The sequence below is a fragment of the Sarcophilus harrisii genome, chromosome 6 (genome assembly GCF_902635505.1).
Source record: "Sarcophilus harrisii chromosome 6, mSarHar1.11, whole genome shotgun sequence".
NCBI lineage: Eukaryota > Metazoa > Chordata > Mammalia > Dasyuromorphia > Dasyuridae > Sarcophilus > Sarcophilus harrisii.
This window is the reverse complement of record NC_045431.1, coordinates 6,453,285-6,475,489: the sequence shown is the minus strand read 5'-3', so window position 1 is coordinate 6,475,489 and position 22,205 is coordinate 6,453,285. Positions and strand designations below refer to the sequence as shown.

The following is a 22,205-nucleotide window of genomic DNA, read 5'->3' as shown; positions in this document are numbered from 1 at the left end:
TTAAAGCTCTTTAACGTTGCCTTTTCATTCTGATTTTATTACTCTCCTTTGTACATTTATATTCTAATCAAACTTGTTCCTTGATCTTATTTATTCTATGGTTTCTTGGCACAATAATACATTCAGAGAGCTTTCTTGATACCTGAAAGAGATTTCTTATCTCCATTTACTGAACCCCTTTTTATTTCTCCCATCATTCTAAAGGTTTTCTTCTTCCTTGGGAAACCTTTGCAGTTCTCTGTCTAGGTTTCGCCTCTAATCCAGTCACAGATCAACCTCCTACATTCTTTTGTATGTGCAATACTCCTTTTAGAAGAATGCAATTCTTTGATTCCCCTGTGTCTAACATGGTATTTGGAACATAATAAGCACCTAGTAAGTAGTTTTTGAAATGAATGGCGCAATATACAAGAAGCTACATCCTGTCAAACTCAGTAAATTTTCTGTAGCATTGTAACATCAGAATGGTTCCTCTGAAATTTAGGGAGGACTAATAACTTTCAGAAGTAAGACATTTCATTAAAACTTACTGAGTTCCAGCACAGTAGGGAGACGCTTTCTGGAGAAGTTACGGGAGGACATGACCATGCATTGTACAGAACGAAAGAGTAGCGTTGAAAGATAATGACAAATGTTGGGGGGGATGCGGGAAAACTGGGACACTGATACACTGTTGGTGGAGTTGTGAATTGTTGTCATTCTGGAGAGCAATTTAGAGCTATGCTCAAAAAGTTATCAAACTGTGCAGACCCTTTGACCTAGCAATGTTTCTACTGGGCTTATACCCCAAGAGATACTAAAGAAGGGAAAGGGACCCATACATGCAAAAATGTTTGTGGCGGCCCTTATTGTGATGGCTAGCAACTGGAAATTGAATGGATGCCCATCACAGTTGGAGAATGGTTGGGTAAATTGTGGTATATGAAGGTTATGGGATATTATTGTTCTGTAAGAAACAAATCAAATAAATAGAACCAGGAGAACTTGTACACAGTAACACAATATTATGTGATGATCAACTATGAAAGACTTTGTTCTTTTAAACGGTTCAGTGATCCAAGGCAATCCCAGTAAACTTTGGGTGGAAAATGCCATCCGTATCTAGAGAGAGACCTAGGGAGACTGAAAGTAAATCAACACATGCTATATTAAGTTCTTTTTCTCTACTATTTTTTTCTCTCTCATGGTTTTCCCCCTTTGTTCTGATTTTTCTCTCCCAACATGATTCATATGGAAATATGTAAAAAACTAATGTACATGTATAATTCCCCCCAAAAAAATGTTGTTTTACAACTGGGGAAATTTCTTGTTAAAGATCCATGTGATAGCTTACTAGTCTGAAGCTTTCAAAAATGGTCAATTCTTCCCTAAACATAGACAGAATATGGCTGAATATAACAACAATGATATCCAAATACAAAACATAGTGGCTGCCCTCCCCCCCAAAAAAAACCCTTTTCCCCCTACTTATTCCCCCCCCCCTACTTATTTGAAAGATGAAGTTGATCTGACTAGATTACTTTCTTCCCTGAAATAGTTTTACTTAAATTTAACTAGTTTGATGCTTTCCAATGGGGGAAATGACAAATATGCAATGTATCTACTAATATTTACTGTTAAATCTCTCTTCTTAAAGATCACCCATTTTCCTTTTCTCATAGGCTCTGGTGCTCCCTCTACCCCAAGCTACTTTTCATTTGTGGAACAGAGAAGGTGACAAGACCCCTGGCCTTTCTGGATCGAAGGTCTTATAACCAAGACTGTTTGTTTCATTGTTGTTAGATGGTAATTAATATTTAATGACTGATTAGAAAACGGCTGTTTACTATGAAATTTTGCTTAACCCCCATTTCACAAAAAACTAAGCTTTGAAAAAAAAAAAACATACAAGAACAAATGTTCTCTAGTCTTATAACTCTTATTAAAAATATAAAGCAAAAGTGCATGTAACTCTTGAGGACACACCAAGATACACACCATGTCTATAGTCAGAGAATATGATGAATAGGAACCACACAATTTCATACCTAGAAGGGCCTTAAGTACTTTAGCGTAATCTCCCAATTTAATAATTAAGAAAATTAAAGCTCAAAGACATTAGTTAACAGGGCTGGGGTTGAATCCCCTACACTATTATGTTGCTTCCACAACCCTCCTGATAGTAATTCCTGGTCAGAGCAAACTGTCTCTGGGTGCTTTCCAAGAAAAACAAGAAGGATTTGGGTCGGGCCAAACACGTTCCCAAGTCCACAGAGACAAAGCCGATTCGGACTTTCAGCTAGGCCCACCAGGATGCTTTTTAAAGCCCGTTGGCCACCAGGAGCCAATTAATGATCAGTTTCTTCTAATTAATAGGAATGCTAAGGGGAGAGATTAAAATTAAAAAAAAAAGTGCCCTGGAAGAACCTGGAAGAATGGTGCGCATGCATGCACAAAGAACACACAATCATGCAAAAAAAAAAAAAAAATTCTGAGTCGCTTGGTACTGACATTTATGAGCAAAAAGTAAAAGAAGAAGAATGCAATCTCTTAGCTCAAATATACTCTATTATGTGTTTTTACCTTTTGGTGGGAAGTAGGACTTGCTTTCTGCTTTGTGAGGCCAGTCTACTACCAGAGGCCCAAATCGTCTGAAACTAGCAGTAATTTCATCTTAAAAAAAAAAAAAAAAAGCATAATGATAGGAGTTAGAAGACACATTTCCCAATTTCTCCTTCAAAAAGATACTCTGTTGTTTTTAGAGGTAAATAATTTTGAGATTTAAAACTTCCTATTTCTTACCGTCTCAGTGGGTTAGGGGAGGAGGTGGAAGGAAAGAATTTTGAACTCAAAGCAAAAATAAAATAAAAAAAAATCTATTACTTAAAAAAAAAAAAATAAGGTATGCTAGAAAATATATTTTAAGAATCTGAATTGAGACAAAAATGAGTTTATAAAGATGTTAAATACATTAAGACTATTAGGCTATTAGATTTCCTCTATAAAAATTCATTCTGAAGAAAAATTGTAACTGGGAAAATTATATTAAAACTAAAAGAATCAGTTAAGCATAAATTTAAACTGATTCATTGAATTTTAAAATATTCTGTGGCATTAAGTAATTCAGATTAAGTTAAGAGGTCTTTAATAGGATTGCAGTACAAACTATTAAACACAATAGGCTATAGTAACACCTAGAAAGCATATGCTGAGTTATAGCTAGAAGTATATATCTAAGGAACTACCTAATTTAATATTATTTTCATTTCATAAGCATTCTACTAAAAAAAAGGCTTATTTAAGGAATCAAAAGGGAAAAACCTTGGGAAATGACAGTACATCAAAATTAATCAAGGTGTGGATATTAAAATTAAAGTCCTATTTGTTAACTGTTGCTCAGAGCAAGTGTGCCATTAACTGGAGTCCAGAAATCTCATGTTAAAGGAATATACTGTATAATAGGTTTACGGAGAGCAGTTTTCCTTTCAATAGTTCAAAAGTCAGACTGTTCAGGATGGGAATTTACATTTACTTAAACTGAATCCAAACCAATCCTCTCTTTAACTAAAAATATCACCTCACCTTCATCGATGTCAGGAGGAAGACCACCAACAAAAACTTTCCGAGAAAAACGTTCTATCCTCTCTCCGTTCTGATGAGCTGAGTAGCATGTGGGGGAATTTAAGACACCAACTTGATCACTGTGGCCGTCATCCAGCAAGCCGTCATCTATTGGGAAGAGGGAAGAACGGCCTAAAACATATAAACAAATGATAGAATTGTAATTTAGGATTTTAGGAAACAGATATAAAAAACCAAAGTATACATGTTAGAATGTTAATGAACAACATATTCGATTTTGTAAATTGATTAAACGAAGGAAAAAAGTTAGCTTCTCCAAAGGAGATACAAAAATTTTTGACTACACATTTCAATGAGAGAAAGCCCATGGTCTAACTAGTTTTTAAAGATTGGGTGAAACAAATTACTCTTCTTCCACTAATAGAAAAGATAATATTACAAGTCAAATATTTGAATATTCTTACTTTTGGATAAATTAACAATAACCTGGCTGTGTGGGGAAGGGAAAAGTCTGCTTGGATACCGCCTATAATCAAATGAAGCTTCTGCATTATCATCAAGGATGAAGGAAAACATCTGTTTTTAGGTAAAAAGTAGATGGCAAAAGCTATAGTGCCAAAAGTGAGGGGAAAACCTAAAACAGTCAACAAAATCAATATACTTTATAACTGAAGCCAACACAAAGCAGTATACTTTTGAGTATTTATTGAGGATTTGTTGGGAATATGAAAATGAATAAGAGGCAGTCCCTAAGCCCAGAGATACAAAAGTCTAAATGGGGTAGGGGAAGGAGAAAATAGGAAAATAACAGCTATATTATAAAACAGTAACTGTATTAAGGGCCACAAAAGTGATATCAAAGAACTATGGAATGAATTTGGAGGAGGGAACAGAAAGGAGACAAATGTGGCATTTAAACTGGGCCTTGAAGAGTGGCAGAGAAGCAAAGATGGGCAAAGGCAGTCAAGGTGGGAGAACAGCATCGGGCAGGGCCTTGGGAAGCAGCTCTCTCTGGACCTCTGAGGAATGGAGGGGGCCGGGCAGGCACTGTGCTGCTGTGGAAGGGGATGACACAAGGCTTAGGGTGCTGGGAAAGCGAGCCCAGAGTCGCCGCCTCCTTGGGAAAGCAGGGGAGATGGGGGATGTAGGAGGAGAAGGGGGCCAGCACAGCAGGGGGAAGGAGCCCCACAGGGAACTGTCTCCCAACTCCAGCACAGGCACTTAATAAATCCTGGCTGCTGGTGCTCAAGGAAGGGGTTGGGAACAGATCCTCCCCCCCTCCCCCCCAGCCCAGCCCTCCAGCATCTGTCCAAACCTTCCTCGCTGTTCAGTCCAGCCGGGACATCATCTTTCAAGAAATTATCCTGATATAGAACCGAATGGTAAGATGGAAATTTAATCCACGATCACCTCCTCAGGAGGTCCCCAAAGGAAAACTCCTGAGAATATGACGCCAAATTCCAGAACTCCCGGATTAAGAAGAAAATATCCCAGCATCCAGAAAGAACAATTCAAACACATAAAGCCACAGTCAAGATCACCCAAGATTTGGCAGCTTCTACCCTTCAGGACCGGAGGGCTTGGAACCTGATATTCCAGAGAGAAGTGGGGCTAGGATTACAACCAAGAATCTCCCACCCAGCACTACTTTCTTCAGGGAAAAAGGTTGACATTTAGTAAAATAGAGGATCCTCACGTATTTGTGATGAAAAGACCAGAGCTAAATAGAAAATGAGATTTTCAAATGCAGGAGAAGCATGAGGAGGTAACCAGGAGAGTGATATTAAAAGGGACTTAAGGTTTATCTGTTTACATTCCTAAATGGGAGGATGATCCTTGTCACTTCTCAGAACTTTCTCACTATTATGGAAGTTGGAAGGAGTACAGATGAACAGAGGACACAGGAGTGAGTTGAATATGAAAGGATAATTTTTTTTTAAAATGAAGTTATGGGGGAACAGAGGGATGTTCTGGGAGAAATGGGATGGAGCAAATTATCTGCCATAAAAGAGCCAAGAAAAAGCTTTTACAGTAAAGGGGAAGAGAAGAAGGAGAAGGTTAATGTACTCTCATCAAAAGTGGCTCAAAGAGGAAATTAATATGCTCCATGGATGATCTAGAAGCCAATCTTTCTCTGCAGGAAAATAGGGGAAGAATGGGATACAGGAAGGGAGGAGGGCAATAAAAAGGAAGGCATATTGGGGGAGGGAAGTGATCAGTAGCAAAACACTCCAGAAGAGGGCAGGATAAAAGGAGAGAGAATAGAATAAATGGGAGGAAATACAATGAACAATAGGAATTGCAACAGGAACTTTGAAGCAAGTTTCTCTGATAGGACTTTATTTCTCAGACACAGAAGAACTGAGTCAAATTCATTAAAAAAAAAAAAAGCCATTCCCCAATTGATAAATGATCAAAAAATATGCAGCCCAAAGGGCTGCAAATTCATATATATCCTTTGTCCTAATAATACAACTATTAGGCTTAAATATCAAAGAGATTTTTTAAAGGGGAAAGAAAAGGAAAGAGACGCACAAAAATATTTGTAGCAGCTCTCTTCTCAGGGCAAAGATTAGGAAACTGAGGGGATTCCTTCAATTGAGGAATGGTTAAATAAATTACAGTATGTGTTTTTGTTGGATTATTATTTTATGGGAAATGATGAACAGGATGCTCCCAGTGAAAAACTTGGAAAATCCTTCATGAACTTGAGCAAAGTGGTGTACTGTATAGAAAGTAAACAGTAATGTTCTGGGATGACCACTTTGCTATTCTTATCAGCACAATAATTCATGACAACTTGGATGAAAATCCTATCCATACTCAGAAAAGAAATTGATTGTGTCTGAATACACATTGAAATTATACTCTCTCTTTTTTTTAAAATTTATTTTTCTTGAGGGCTTTTTATTAAGGTAGGAGATCTATGTTTTCTTTCACAACATGACTTTTATGGAATTGTTTTGTATAACTTCACATGTGGTTTCTGAATGGAAGCTGGGAGTGGGGATAAGGGAAAGAAAGAATCTGGAACTCAAAAGATTAAGGAAAAAACGTGAATAAATAAGATTTAAAAAAGAATATTAGCGTGAGAAAGATTTATTCAATTCCATAAAAAACTTGGCCATTATGATGATTAACTATAATTTTTTTATTTATTTATGGGAATACAGCTGCCATGTAAATTTTTTTTCAGTTTCAAAGTTTCAAGTCAACTCTTGGTTTCAATTAAGTGCAGGAGTTAGCAAACTACTTTGAAAAAGTGTTTTACTGTTGATAAGTACACAGAGAACAACTTCAGTGTCTTGAAGTTATAACTTCTTTTCTGCAATTGGCTAGAATAATTCTGCATTCATTTTATCTGAACAGAAATACAATATTGAATATAGAAGTATTATTGTTAGCAGCAATTACTCTTCCTCCCAAAAAGCAAATGACTAAATTTATTTTATTTTCTCTTCAGCATAAATATTATCAGAAGTCTAACTTTACTAAGTTCAAATCCAGGAGGATCAAAGAATGCCATGAAAGGAATAAAAATTTCATATATTATGTCCATCTATGGTAACAAGATGAAGAATTAACATGGTAGATCTTAATGTATAACCCTAACCCTAAACAATTTTAATGTATCCTTTTCTATAGAAGTAATCTGAAAACTCTACAATGTTAATCTTTAGTCAAAAAAAGTCAGAAAAAAATTATTTTTGTCTTCTGTTGTTATCCTGCTTCTCTTCTATTTTCCTACTTTCCCTATACACAAATGGGAGTGAAGAAGAAAAGAGAGAAAAGACAATGTGCAAGTCTCTTCCTGGTCCTAAATTTTAATGCAAAAATTTACAAATAAAAACAACGAATGGTAGCCAAGGTAGTTAAATGTGGCAAGACAAAGATCTGCTTATCAAATAAACCTGTGGCTATAACAAGACAAGATGAGCTTTTTCTTTATAATCAAAGGACAAAGATATCAATTAAGTTATTTCTTGCCATACTAACTATTGAGAAGAAAAAATCCATTTTCAGTAGGGACCTGAAAACTTCAGTGCTTAAAATTTCTTACTAAAACAAGATAACGAAAATCAATAGACTTCTCATTAAATGCCATTATCACAAATGATCTTCACTTGAGTTCCCAGTCCTTTATATAAGCAGAATCTCATTATTTGAATGAAAGTGATCACAATAAAAGACATTATGGGGGAAAATCTCCGTAGTAACAAAAGATGGATTTCCAAAACAAGTGGCAGACCCATTATTTCTGTATTAGACAAAGCACATTTCCAGGCCAACAAAAGTTCAAGAGCTCAGCTCCTAAAGGTGCCGGTCGCCGGTACCGTGTACATGATGACTATTACGGTTGTGTTTGAATGCAATGTGTATGTACTCCACAGACACACTGCACAGAGAGTATATGGCCCGAGCTTTATTTTGGTTTCCCACATACAGAAAACCCCAAACACAAACAGTAAGCACTGCTGCTCCTTCCCTCCTCCCCATCACTGCTACAGGCGCGGCCCAGAGAGAACCCAGACAGCCAGCCCTTAACGACTTTCCCATCACAGCTGGCAAATGGCAGAACTGGCTCTTCTGGCATCAGGTGCTGCATTCCTTCTCCCCCCCCAAGAGTTCACAAGAGGAAAAGGGAAAAAAAGCAGGGAGCCAGTGACGGCTTAGACGAGCTGATCCTAGATCCCTCCTGCAGAGCTTCCCCTTTCCTTTCTTCCACAATTTGTCCTGTATTCACAAAAAGGTGCAAACACCCTCGTTCTCCTAGCGATCCCACTGGGCGCTCCTCCTCGAGACTTAAAACTCTTAATAAAGAACTGAGGCTTCTGAAGTGGGAGGTTAAATAGCCGTTTGTGGACTCATCGTGAATTCATTTATATTTATATACAACCAAGCTGCTGTGAAAAATTATGTTCCAAACCTCTATTCTTGAGGAGCAGGAAAACTAATGTGGCCCAGGTTAGAGCTTAAACCTTTTTCATTCACGACCTCTTTTTGCCCAAGACATTTTTATGTGACCCCAGGTATATAGGTAGAAAAAACAGGGACACAAATTAAGCATTTACTGACAATAAGTCATAATTTGTGACCCCCCTTTAGTTACAAACCTCCCCAAGGGGGTGTGTACCCAATATAAGATGCTGGGGCCGAGATGATGGTACTGGTAGATGCAATTGGCCATCCTGGAGGACTTAACTCGGGAGATCTCTAGTGGAGAACCGCCGCTAGACAAAGCCGAGAACGCTAATGCGTTGGGTAAGGTCACAGAAATTATCACAGGCTAGAACATGAGTCTAGATCTAACAGATAAAATACAAGGACAGATTAAAATCTTCCAATCCTTTCCCCTCCCATTTTCCCAGTCTACAACATTTGCTGGAGAATTCCCCTCAGGCACTCTTACATAAACCAGTTCCAACTTCTGCCCCCCATTGCTATGGGCACTTGCCCTCTGCATACCCCAACCCTGGACTCTCTCCCCCTCTCCACCATCTGCCTTCTCTGTTCCCACCCACCTGCTGCTGCCAAACACCACGAGAAGTCATATTTATGGCAGGTAGTTTCAGGTGGGCCTCACTCATCCAGGACGTTCCCTTTATCCTCAAGAAGTCCGTGAGAACATGGGGGGCCGCCCAGCCCTTCTCCTTCCCTCCCAGACCCTCATTTCTCTGGGCTTTTGTTTGAGGTGACAGTTCTCTTCTGCCGATACCCTTCACGTCACCCCACTGGACCCTCTCACCAGTGAGAGGGCCTCAAACCAACCCCAAAACCCTTTCCACTTACACCCCTCTTACAAGTCCACAGGGGCTGCTTCTCCTCCTTCACTGGCCTCTCCTTAACTCCTGGCATTCTGGCTTCTGAAGCCACGGATCCCAGCTGCTCTTTCCCATAGGTCCGGTGTTGAATTGTTAAATATAATGGCTTTTTCTGGATGGACCGATCACCTGCTTTTCTGCTGGAGACTCCTTTCTCCCTCTGGATCTTTTCCTCCAGGATGGCTTCCTCTGGGTGTGCTTTTCTGGGTTATCACCTATATCCATCCTCTGCCCTGGGTCCTCTTTTCTCCCCCAATGTTCTCATCATGGGTTTGAGGATCACATTCAGGCAAATGATCCTACATATTATCAAGTTCTTATTCCTCTAAGCTCATCACAGACTGCCTCTGGACAGCCCCACCAAGGCTTCCCAACAACATCCCCAGAGGTGGTACAGGAGCTCGAGAGGGGACATGCTCCCCCTCTCCCCCCTGCAGTGTGCACACAAATTACTTGGCCCGACCTGGGGCGAGCGTCCAGTCGGCCTGACCTGAGATGAAGGTCCAACTAGCCAAGGGGCACATAAACTACTTGGTCCAATCCAGGGTGAGGGTCCAATTGGCCCCACCTGGGGTGAAGGTCTGACCAGCCCAGGGACACCATCCTTTGACTCCAACATCAGCTGTTTCTTGGCCCTCTGAGAACCAGGGAAACCACCAAGAATGCCGCCCAAGTCCCTCTGCATTCTAGCTCTAGCCCACCCTCCTCGCCACCCCAATGTCCAGTCCAAAGTCCTACCTGATGATAGGTCCCACCAGGGACCTTCCATGCCCAGAGCCCCTCTGACTCTCAAGCCCCTCCCAGCTCCCCAAGCCTGAGAGGACACTTCCTACAGTAAGTGTTTCCCCATAGCTAAGTATTTAACAGAGGCCTTCCCGACTGTACGGGGAGGGGAGGAGGGGGGTACACAAAGGCATGAATGAAACCAGTCCTGACTCGGGGAGGTTCCATCACGTAGGAGGGAGAGCCCCGTGCGGCGGTGTCCCTCACTCCCAACTGTGTCCAGTTCTTCATGACCTTTTGGAGTCTCCCTGGCAGTCACCGGTGTGGCTGGGCACTTCCTTCTCCTGCTTTTTCCCTTTGGGTTAACTGGCTACATTTCTTAAGGGCCACACCACCAACTCCAATCATCCTGGCTCTCACAGACTGACCAACGACGGGTCCTGGGCCAGCCCCACTTGGTCCGGATTTGGGTCCTGATCCCAAGTGAGAATGGAATTGTTCTTGCCAGCAATCCCGATGATTTTCCCTTTCCAGATTTGTGGTCATTTAGGTAAAAGGGGCCCTTCTTTGCCTCCATTCTTACTTGGCCTTAGCCACTGAATGGACATGGCCTGGGCCAAACTAAGACTCGTTGAGGACCTCATCTTCAAAAGGCCGAGACCTCCACTGCATCCAGGCCCTCTGCAGTCATCCTGATCTCCCTCTGGCCACCGGACCCAGCTGGCCCCAGAGGAGCACGGCCGGTGATTGCCCAGGTCATGATCGTCCCGACAACAAATGACAACCAACCACGGGACCTGAGCCCTGGCCCGGCATCCCACCCATTGTGCACACATGTCCAAGTCTGTCTGTCCGTGGGTGGGGACACAGAGCTAGCCCAGGACGCAGATGGATTCAGCCCCCTCCTTTTACAAATATCTGAAAGGCCCCAGTCCCATCTCCTCCTTTCTCAGGGTCCCAGCTACAAATGGTGGACAGGAGGTCCTTGGGCCTGAAACCCAGCACTCAGCAGCAGGCTGATGGGCAGAGGGAAAGCGGTGGGGGGAGCTGACCAGAAGGTGCCCAGCAAGGCAGCTGGGGTCTGGACGGACACTTGGCGCCCCGGCCCCCTGCTCCCACAGACTGGCAAGAGCCATGGGGCTCTACCCAGAGAGAAAGGCAAATGCCTGGGCACTTCCCAGCCTCGCTCCCAACCTCGCTGATACAGAGGAACAAAGGACCAAGTCCTGCCATCCTTCCCCACTAAGAACTGATAAAGTCTAAATCAGATTAAATGTGCTGCTTTACCCTGGCAGAGGACAACTTACATTATGGAACATTTTTTAATAAGCACACAGTGACGCACTGGTTTGGAAGCAATTCAGAAAGCAGAGGCCTCCACCTGTTTGCTCAGTTCAGATTATGTAATCTGTCTATTATTCTACCTGCGTATGCTGATCTTCAGAGAAAACAGCTCCGCCAATATTCATCTACCGACTTATTTATGTTAATGAAAAGTGTGCTGGGCACAGAGAAGTTAAATAATGAGGAGAAAAAGACTTACTTCAAGATTTAACAGCACATGTTAAGAAACATTTGTTAATAAAGGGAGGAAAACATCTTAATGTATGAAAGCAAACAACTTTTAACTCTGCAACCAAACCGAAAACAGATTCTAATTTATAAAAAATTTATAAGCACATCTTTAGAAGGACCTTAACAGTCGTTTCAATGACTTGACCACTGTTCACAATGAACAAATTTCTCCACGTGGCCGTTTTCCTAACCTATACCTCAATTTCTCCTTTAAGCACCTGATAAGTAACAGGTGCTTCCCAACTACTTGTTGGATTTCTTTAGGACAAGGTATTTGATGTGCAATAGAATAAATCATTCAAAAGCTAAGTTATAGTGTGGGGAGAAGCTAAACTGTATTTTATGTCATTCTTGCCCTAACTTTAAACTATCTAAAATTTGGAATTCTATTTCTCTTTCCAAATTCACTCAGACCAATTTGTTACTGTCTGATTAAATTAAGCCTGATGGAATCAATGGGCCTGTTTTTACATACATTCATTCTTATATGAACTTCTACATCTCTCTCTTCTAGGGATAAAAGTCCCGAGAGCTTCCCAAATTAACAGATATCTGAAATATCACCTCAGCTTAAGCATTAGAAAGATCAAAAAGATCAGACCACCATTTATTAAACAACCTGTGTAGAAACTCCGTTAAGCACTAGGGAAAAGCGATGTAAAGTTTAGCTAAGGCAAGTCCCTACCCTCACAAAAAATAGAATCCAGAGGAAGACAACTACAGATAACTGAATAAAAATATTACAAATAGGGCATTCGAGAGTTCCTTGAACTAAACACTGTGTGAAACTCAAGGTCTCATTACCAGCTAAGGAATTGGAAAGGCTTTATGTACTAGGGCATCTGAACTGAGCTTTAAAGAAAGGACAGAAATTCAAGACCCAGAGGGGAGAAAAGGGGAACTGGCAGAGCCAAGGGAGTGTACTAAGTTAGCAAAGCAGGATTATAAAAAGAAGCAGAAAGGAAATGGACATGAATAAGATAAGGGCAAAGGAGCTCAACTCATCTTACTGTTGGACAACAGAGATCCAAGGAAGAAAAAACAAAGAGGACAAATAAAGCTTTAACTTTGGAGTTTCCTCTTCTAGGGAAAAAGGGAAGATTGCATTTAATCTTTCTTTTGTAAACAGTTTAATCATAATAGAACTCTTGGGAATTGGTTGAAAAAGTCAACACAATTGACAGACTTTCCAAAGAATAGGACAATTTATACAAATGGGGATGGTCTCTGGAATTTTTCCAAATTAATCCAACATACCTATTTAAAGCAATATGCTTCTTTTCCTATTCTCCCAAATCCCCCCCCCCACAAAAAAAAACAATACTAAGCCATTGTGCAGATCCACTTCTTTGAACTTCAAAAATGATTTGATAAATTCATATGGAGTAAATCATACACTTCCTTGTGAATTATCCACTAAATTATCTTAATCTCAAGTTTTTATGGGCATAATTAAGCAAAATAGCTTCTCTTTATTCACTATCCTTTCTTTTTTTATTCCTTTGATCAGATGTGAGCCACCTCAAACCCAAGACAAGCATCAATTAATAATCAACATTTATTAAATACCTGTTCTGTTAATGGTAACTTTATCAGCCACTATCCCAGGCACCGAGGACACAGAGATAAAAATAAAATGGGCTCTAACCTCAAGTAGCTTAGAGTTGTCTGGGAAACGATATGGGCATGTAAGCAGTTATAAAGCAAATACAAGGTAATGGGTAAAGGACCAGCAGCTGTGAGAGTGGAGGGGGAGACGGGGAGAGAAGAGAAGGCAGTCAGAAAGGCCTCAGATAGCGACACTGAAGCTAAAACTTAAAGGAAACTAGGGATTCTGAGAGAGAAAGATAAGAAAGAAGAGTACATTAGGGACAAATGAGCAAAGGGTCAGAAGGATAAAACTGGGAGACACCCCTCGGAATACGAGGTCAGCTTAGATTAGTGTGTGAAGGTGAAGAGATTGTAAAAGCAGACTGGAGCCAAAGGCCTTGAAGAGACCATAAAAAGTCAGTGGGGCCCACTGAGCCTGGGGAAGAAGAAGATCAGAACTGTGGCCTCCCACTGCAGAGAGTGGCCTGTAATAGTCCAGCTGCAAGGACAAGAGCCTCACCTCCCAGGAGAGGAGGCTGACCTAAGGGAGTCAGGCAGAACAAACAGGACTTGGCCACTGACGGACGGAAGAATCACGGAGGTGTGAACCTGGGTCCCTGGAAGGGGGAGCAAAGCTCACAGGGGAAAGAGAGCCAGCCCTACTTTGGACCCGTTAAGGCAAGAGCTTATTTTAGCCTCCCTTTTTATCAGTCTGGGAGCTAAAACCATTCCTAGGGAGGTGTTGATTTTGACACCACACTTACTTTAGTTAACTCTTGACTCTCTTAAATCAAGACAGTTTCCACAGGGAGATGATACACATAGTAAGCTGGATGGAAATGTATCTCTGGCAGGAAATCTTCCCACTACCAAGTTAATGCAAAGCACTCAGTAGGCCTGAGGGACCAGAAGTGTAGAGAAGGAATACTCTCTTCTAAATGGAACTTACTGCCCAGAAAGGCACCTAGGCCTCCCCCTGGGAGGATCAGGAGGAGAACGTGTCCTTCTTCTCTGAGGTCTCTGCCATTCCTGCACCGTCAGCCTTGGAGGGCAGCCTAGAGCCCCCAGAGCCCCAGGGATCTGTGGTACGGCCCGCAGCCTGCCCGAGTCTCCAGGACCACAAAGCTCTTGGACGCACTTGCCATTTCCTCATGAGCGTCAGAGGCCACATTTGAGCCCAGGCTTCGCTCTCTGCAGGCCCAGCACTTCGGTGCCGCCCGGGACTGCAGGGTGGGCTCATACAAGCGTGCGTCAGAGGAGAATCTCCAATCCAGGTCCTCGTGTTTGTGTGGTTCCCACAAGGGCACGAAACAAAACTGCAGGAAAGGCTCCTTTAGAGTCACCTGTATGCTGAGTTAGGAGCTTGGTTTTGCTCACACCGAGCTAAAAAGGCCGTTCAATTTAAAGGCCCAAGTGACCCTGGGGATACAGGACGAAGCTCGAGACCATGTCTAGATGTGTGGAAATTTGCAGCCATCGACAATGTATGGGAGCTCACCAGGATGTAAAGGGAGAACGGAAGAGCCTGTAAACGGCATCCTGGACAGAGCCCCGAGCACTCCTCTCTGTCCAAGGTGCCCAAACCTGCGGGCTGCTGGGCCCCTTTTCCATCTTCCGCCCATTTCTCAGCTGCCGGGCAGCCAAGCTCCTCACCTCTCCCCCAGAGCTGTGTGACAGCCTCCTAACGGCTCTCCCAGGCTCAAGCCTTTCTCCACTAGTACATCCTCCGTGGGGAACTGCCCGAGTCATTTTCCTCAACACAAATAATGAAGTCACTCCCCTACTCAAATTCCAGTGGCTTTATAATAATGCCTCCTGAATAAAGATCTGTCTCTTCTTCTGCAGGGAGCCATTCCCCAAATCTGCTGCTCTAACCTCCCCAATTAATTCTGTCTCTGGGTATCCCTATACATACAAGCACGTGATTCTCTATAGCTCATCTCCTCACCTGAGGTGTCATCCGCATTTGTCTGCAGGGAATGTTTCTTTTTTGTTATCTGCCTCCTCAGCATCCAGCACAGTGCTTGGCACAGGGCATGGGGGGAGTACTTGCTAACTGACTGACAGGAAATCAAGGAAAAGCACTAACTTCCCAACAGTCGGAAGATGGCAATATGGCGTGGGGGAGAGGGGAGGAGGGGCCTTCAGTGATTGGGATCAGGTTTAGGAAGATTCAGGAAGAAATCCTAACAGGAGACTATTTCCCAAGACATCAATTAACATGTGTCAACAGCAGAAATGTTTCTAAGTCAGGAACTTGGCTTTGATTGGGGTTAGAAATGTTAAAGAGTAAACTAGCTAAATGCCTCATTCTAGAATATAACCATATCTTACACATGGGGCCTCTCCTATCATGCTCCTTTCACCATCCCCAAAATACAAACTCCACAAAGCAAAAGACAATCTATACAGTGAAGAATCTAGCTCAGATCATCTCTAAAGTAGCTCTACATCCTAGGGTCTTTTTTTTTTTTTTAACCACAGTCCAAGCCCAGTGAAAGTACTTAACGTATGGTTGTTGGATGATGTCTTAATAGTTAGATGTAATCTATTAAAAGATAAAAATAAATTCTGAGCAAATTTGTATTAACAGTATTATATGGTGGGAAGAGTAGAACCTGCAGGTTCAAAGGTTGCTCACTATTTACCAGTCAGCTGACACGTTACAACCACACCCACCGACATTTATATAGGGATGGGAGGAATCTCTCTAGTTCTGCTTATCAAACTCACGTGAGCAGGAGGAAATTAATTTGGCACATTCCACTGGAAAACTGCACACTCAGAATGAATCATTTCATTATCTCAGGAGAGGAAAATATGTACTTAAGGACATGTTAAAGTTGCAATATAGTTTTTAAATTATTTGCAAATTGTAGGAAAGTTGTTTTTTTTATTTTAAAACCAGCACCATCAATGTCCCATCCTAAGAATAACATCATTGATTATTACGTCAGCCTGTACACGTACATGTGAACACCAACACTTTGTACTTGGGACATGGCGTTCTGAGAATCTGCTGTGGGAAATGACCTTTGGAAAAGTCCTCCTCACCTTAATTTGTGTACTTAGATTTCTTTCGTGTATAAAATGAAAAATGTAAAATGCTCAGTTAAGCATTTCATGAAATTAGAGCTTAAGAATGAAGTCAATGTCAGACCTTCTAAAATTCAGAAATTAGCCCTGTGGAATAATGAGGGCTCTACTAACTCAACAAAATTATGCTTGTGACCCATAAGCTTAATTAGGTCATTTCTGCAGCTCTTTTATTACCCAAAAAAGAGAACACAGATTAGACTATCAAATACCGGCTGCTTTCTTAGTCCAACACAGGACTTCAGTGCTCAATTTTTCAGGCTTCTTCCCTCCCAATGACATTCCTTGCAGCATCAAGAAGCAAACGAAGAGGTCACAAATTCAAATAACCAAAATAATGATCAGTATAATCCTTTTTATAAAATAAGGTTACCAAGGATACCTAATTTAACTTTGAAATAATTTAAAATTGTGTGAACTATTCAGCAATAAGCAAAAGCTGCAATTATATACAATCAGACAAGAATATATGAGAGAACAATCATATATCACATTTATCAATATTATCATTAAAGCTGATTCTTCAAAAATTTAAGCTGCAAGCAGAAGCCATATTTAAAAGATTCAACTATATAAACCCAGTGGAGAGAAATTAATATAAAGCTTGAAAATATACATTAATTGCAATTAGTATTAAAATAAGCATTAATTAGCTAAAGATTTAGGATTCAAATATTGAAATCTGCACTCGAATCAACTGTGAATTTGCCATACATTGTAGGTATAAGTTTGGAAAAAAAATCCAGAGCATATAATCAAACACTGGTCAGCAAAAGCTCAATGAGAAGTAATTATACTATAGCAAATATAAGTGAATTACCTCGTCTTCGCCCATAACTCCTCGCTGCATGTAAACAAAGGACAAATTATAAAATGTCAGAACTAAACATGCCCACATGTAAAAATATTTGTGTTAAGAAAAAAAAAAATCTATGTGGGTTTCTGAAATTAGAGCTACTTTGTTTCAGGAATTACAATATTTAGTTACGGTCACACTCTAAATTTACATTTTCTTTCTTCTTTTAAGTCAATTGAAGAGTAGACTAATATTTTTCAATTTAAAGTAAATCCTGGATACCATTGTCCTAAAACTGAGAATACTCTGAATTAAATTCTTAGTTTCCAAATGAGTCTTTTATCTGATAAAATAGGTACAACGCATAATAATACCTACAGTTATAAGGATAACCACTTAAGTGATAGAATCTTTTGGTTTCAGCAATTCAAAAACCATGTAAGGGTTTGCTATCTATCAATGGAATTATCATCTAAATCCTGTGAGGTGAATGAAAAATAATTCAACACTTTACAATCAGACCGACCAAGAGCTGGTACGTAATTTAAAGAACTGTATAGTGTTTTCTCCATAGTCACTGAGTCTAATCTTTCATGAGACTGGAGCCTGAAAGTTTAATGTAGTATAATGAGGTAATCTGCCAATGCACAAGTTGACCAAAAATAACTATCAAGAGGACTCAAGGATGACCTTTCATAGCCTGGGAAAGCTTACAGATGGACCCCATTCTCAGAATGTTTTAAAAGGCATAAAAAAAGAATACAGACTTGCAAAGAAAAGCAATTGCATTGAAATAGTTATTAAAACAACATCCTCCCCCAACCCCCAATCAAGTTCAGATTCCAGATTAAAAACTTTTACTCTAGCACAAGGATAATGAATTAAAATTTTAATAACACTAGTTTAGCTGTACTCAAATTTGTTTCAACACAATATATGAATGGGGGAGGGGGGGAAAGTTAAGTTTAAAAAGGTGGTTTTATTCTAAGGCAAGGGTGAGGAACATCCACAGCCTGTGAGCCATATCTAAGGCCCAAGAATTCATTTGCTAAGGCAATTGCAGGTCACAATGAATTGAAAATTAGAGATAACCACATTCCCACTGCTTAAGTTCTATAAACCGATAATTCTGTGTGGCTTATGAACAATATTCTAAATATCCAAATGGCCCATGGCAGAAAAAAGGTTCTAAGAATTCAATCTAATGAGTCCTATGTGATTGTATAAGCATGGTAGTTATACACCAATTCTTGTGATACCACAGAGGTATGAACAAAAATATATGTAAGCACTTATGCCCTAATTTTTTTTTTTTTAAGGAGAGAGATGTTCCAATATTTGTAGCATTTTATTTATTATTTATTTCTTAGAGGGCATTTCAATTACAGATTCTGAAATCTCAGATCCTTCTTTACCACAGAAAACACTGGCTAAGGGAATTTGTTTTGTATGACTATACATATTTATAATGGATTTTGTTTTTCTTGCTTTCTCACTGAGTGGGAGAGGGGAAAAATGAAATTGAAAATAAAATTGAATTTTCCCTTCCCTCCGCCCCATCAAAATGCATTTGCTGAAAATTACCCATTGGTTTAGACAAAGACTCCTTGTGAGAACAAAAAAATGGGCACAAATCAAATATTCGTATACTAGGAACACTGTATTGATGAAATCAATGCAACAAATGAAAAAATACTATTAAATCAGATTGCCCCCATCATGAGTTTTCAGGGTTCAAGAAGAAATTTTGTTATTAAATACAAAGTAAAAAATAAACAGGTAAAAAGCTCTCTGAAAAAGTCTTTAGAAAAACAAGTTGTATTAAAATAAAAGGTCAATAAAATTTTCTCATGTGAACAAAATACCCATTTTCTCTCACAAAATGTAAAACAGCTGTTTTAATCCTGGATTTCAGACTTTGTTATTACCCAAAAAAACTACTTCATGAGAATACAAGATTGCACTAGTTTCTCCAGAACTAAAAAATGGCCCGATTTCCCCAAAACAGCATTTATATCAATTATAATCATTTATTTTTTCCAAAATAATATGTCAAAATCAGTTTTGGGGGCCTGTGATTTCAAATAGGAACCTTCCAGTGAAAAGACTTCCTCAACCTCTAGAGACAGAGGATTACATAGGCCCATAGATGATTTAGGAAGGGGACATAGCCAGGATGAGTCAAAAGCAGGGCTTTCTGGCTTTCAGCTCAGCCAGCTAATGGCTAAGCTCTGTTACTATGTCTCATGTAAAAAAGAGACTTCAAATGCAAAGACAAAAGTAATAATGTATATCTAATGTATATCAGTATCTAGCACCTCCACATAAACTAACAATTATTCTTGTGAACACAGTTGGTTTTTTGTTAGGTGAGTATCAATGTTACAAGTTTCTCTTTTCAGATGAAAAATTAAGGATAAACGCGATCAGTTAACAGCCAGGAGTTGCCCAAATCCCACGGGAAACGAGGTGCTGCCTCCTCAACCAAAAGCTTAGTTCCCCACTCTAATCCGTTTCATTTACATTTATTCAGCCACAGATGGACTGGGCACTTTTTCCTGTCATTTGGTGACTTCTGCATAAAACCGGGAACGATCACTCTTAAGTCACCCAAATTACTTTTAGTTAACATTGCTTGAAGGGGAGAAGTTTGGGGATGTGCCGGATGAGACAGCAGACTGGAAGAAAGCTCCCCAAGCCACTGGGCAACCACTGAAGGCAAGTGTAGAACAGGCCAAAGGAGGCAGGCCCCTGAACTGCTCCAGACTCCTAGCTGGCCCTGTTCTAATTCATTCTTCTTATAATGACTATAATTATTATATTGATTATAATGTGGTAGAGTATAGACAGAGCCCTGGGCCCTAAGATAGAAAACTGTGAATTCAAATTTGGCCTCTAACACTTAGGAGTATCTATGTTATCCCAGGAAAGTCTTACTTTTATCTGTTCCAACCTCTTTTTCTGTAAATGGGACAATAACAGTATCCACTTCAATGTGGATGCTGTGAGAATCAAATGAAAGAAGATTTGCGAAGTGCTGAACCCAGGGCCTGGCAAATAGCAGAGGTTTGGTGCTTGTTTCCTCCCTGCCTCATAACCTCCCTTTGGGGGAGGATCTCCAGGAGAGGGGAGTGGAGAGAATTGTCTGTTCGTTTTTCTAATGTCCACTCACTCTCACACTCCCTCTCTCTCCCCTAACATGGGGGGAAAGAATAACAAAATAAAACCTTCCTTGATGGATGAGACAAGATAGAAGTAAATCAGTTTTCATAAATAGCCAAATCAAGCCTGAAAAATGTATGGGCCAGATGGATGACCATAAGAAATAAAGGTCTTAATGGACTAGGGTCCAAGCTGCAGCCCTGGCCCTGGGCCCTGTAAGCAGCAGCAGCAGAAAGCACCCATCTAAATCTGAATGTCCAAGATGACTTAGCTCTAAGGTCAGGGCAGCTTTAAATTATCCCAGAGGGAGGGCAGGAAAAAAAAAATTAGAACACAGGGTTTTGTAGGGATGATGTCCAAAATTATTCATGTATATATTTTGGGGAAAAAAAGCTGTAATTAATTATCCCAGAATTATTTGGTATTCCAGAGTCCAAATTAAACTTTGACAAGACACTAGAGAGCAGGAGGAACTTGTATTAAACATTCACACTACAGATGTTCTTTGTTTCTCGGTTTCAAATGCTCAATTGTGATGAAGGCATGGACAGGAATCACAATTTGAGGATCATGGTGAAAATGTATGGCATCATAGCCAGTTCACATGCTGGCTCATCTCGCATCCTATCTGCTTTGTTAATTATACACAAATGGAGATGGGGATATTTAAAAATGCAGTAAGCACATTTGTGTAAGTGTCATCATAATTTGTAGCTTGAAAATTATGAATCTGGGAATTATTTTATTTCCAGTTCCCTTGAAAATTTTGTTTACAATAAAGAAACAGCCATTCCAATTGCTTATTCTGTCAATCCTTAAGACTATTATAGAAAATAACATTCATTAAGGATCTAATTAAAACATGCAAAAGTAATTCCTCTATGGGTTGTCACTTCCACCCCAATACCAGTAAAGTGCTCACTGTTATAGACCTGTCACTAATAAGAACTTGAATTATGGTGTTTATTTTGAAAATCTGTATTTTAGGTGCAAAGTCCAATAAGAAAATGTTTTTACAAAAGATTATAGGGCAAAGACGTGTTTTATAGATGGATTTAAGACCACTTTGTGGATCTAAATAGACTTAGGGTGTTCTAATTTACGGTATTTTCTATCAGAACTAAATTTCAGAAACAAATCTATATAAAAGCAGCTGTAACTTTCCTTCTAATAAAATAAACAGAAATGCCTTTTTTGGCTAATGAGCTGTTTACTTCCCCGAATCCCTGAATGTGGTAGCGGAGGTGGCCGCAGCGGCAGCAGCATCGTGCACTGGTTTATGAGCTTGTAAAATCATTCATCCTCACACAAAACAAACCTGGGGAGTAAGTGTGTTATTGTTCTTATTTTACAGATGAGTGAACCGAGGCAGAAATATAGTGGCACGGCTACTAAGCATGGAAGCTGAATTTGAATTCAAATCTTCCTATGGTCTTCTCTCCTTCAGGGTCTGGCAACCTTTCTAAGGGTAGAGGGCGGCTCTCCAACTTCTCTCCATCCTCTCTCAGAAGCAGAGGCCCCTTCCACCGCAGGCTCGAGTCTGACTGGCCACAGGGCTGCTCGGCCAGGACGAGGCCTTTTCTTTGCCGGTAAAATAAGGGTCTCTTAGGGGGCTGACAGCGCGGCTGTGGGGGCTTCATCTGCTCTGCTGGAGCTTCTTGAAGTGGGACTGACCAGTCGCTAAGAGCCTCCTCGTTCTACGTGATGCTTCTGGTGGCCAGCGGCTTCTCGTGCCAAAATCCCCCCGTGGAATGGCATCCCACACATGCACATGGACACATACACACAGACACACACACACACAACACCACCATTTTGGATTTCTGAGAGCATATTTGTTGTCCTGGTAAGAAACAGAAAGTTGTGAGACCAGGTGACAC

General features: G+C 40.5%; 1 protein-coding gene across 1 annotated transcript in view; it reads right to left on the bottom strand.

Moving 5' to 3' along the window:
• Positions 1-22,205, bottom strand: part of CPEB2 (cytoplasmic polyadenylation element binding protein 2) — a 62,300-nt gene that overhangs the window by 14,770 nt on the left and 25,325 nt on the right. Inside the window, 3 exon segments of the mRNA XM_031942505.1 lie at positions 2,563-2,652; positions 3,562-3,732; positions 17,188-17,211. Coding sequence (XP_031798365.1) covers positions 2,563-2,652; positions 3,562-3,732; positions 17,188-17,211 — 285 coding nt within the window.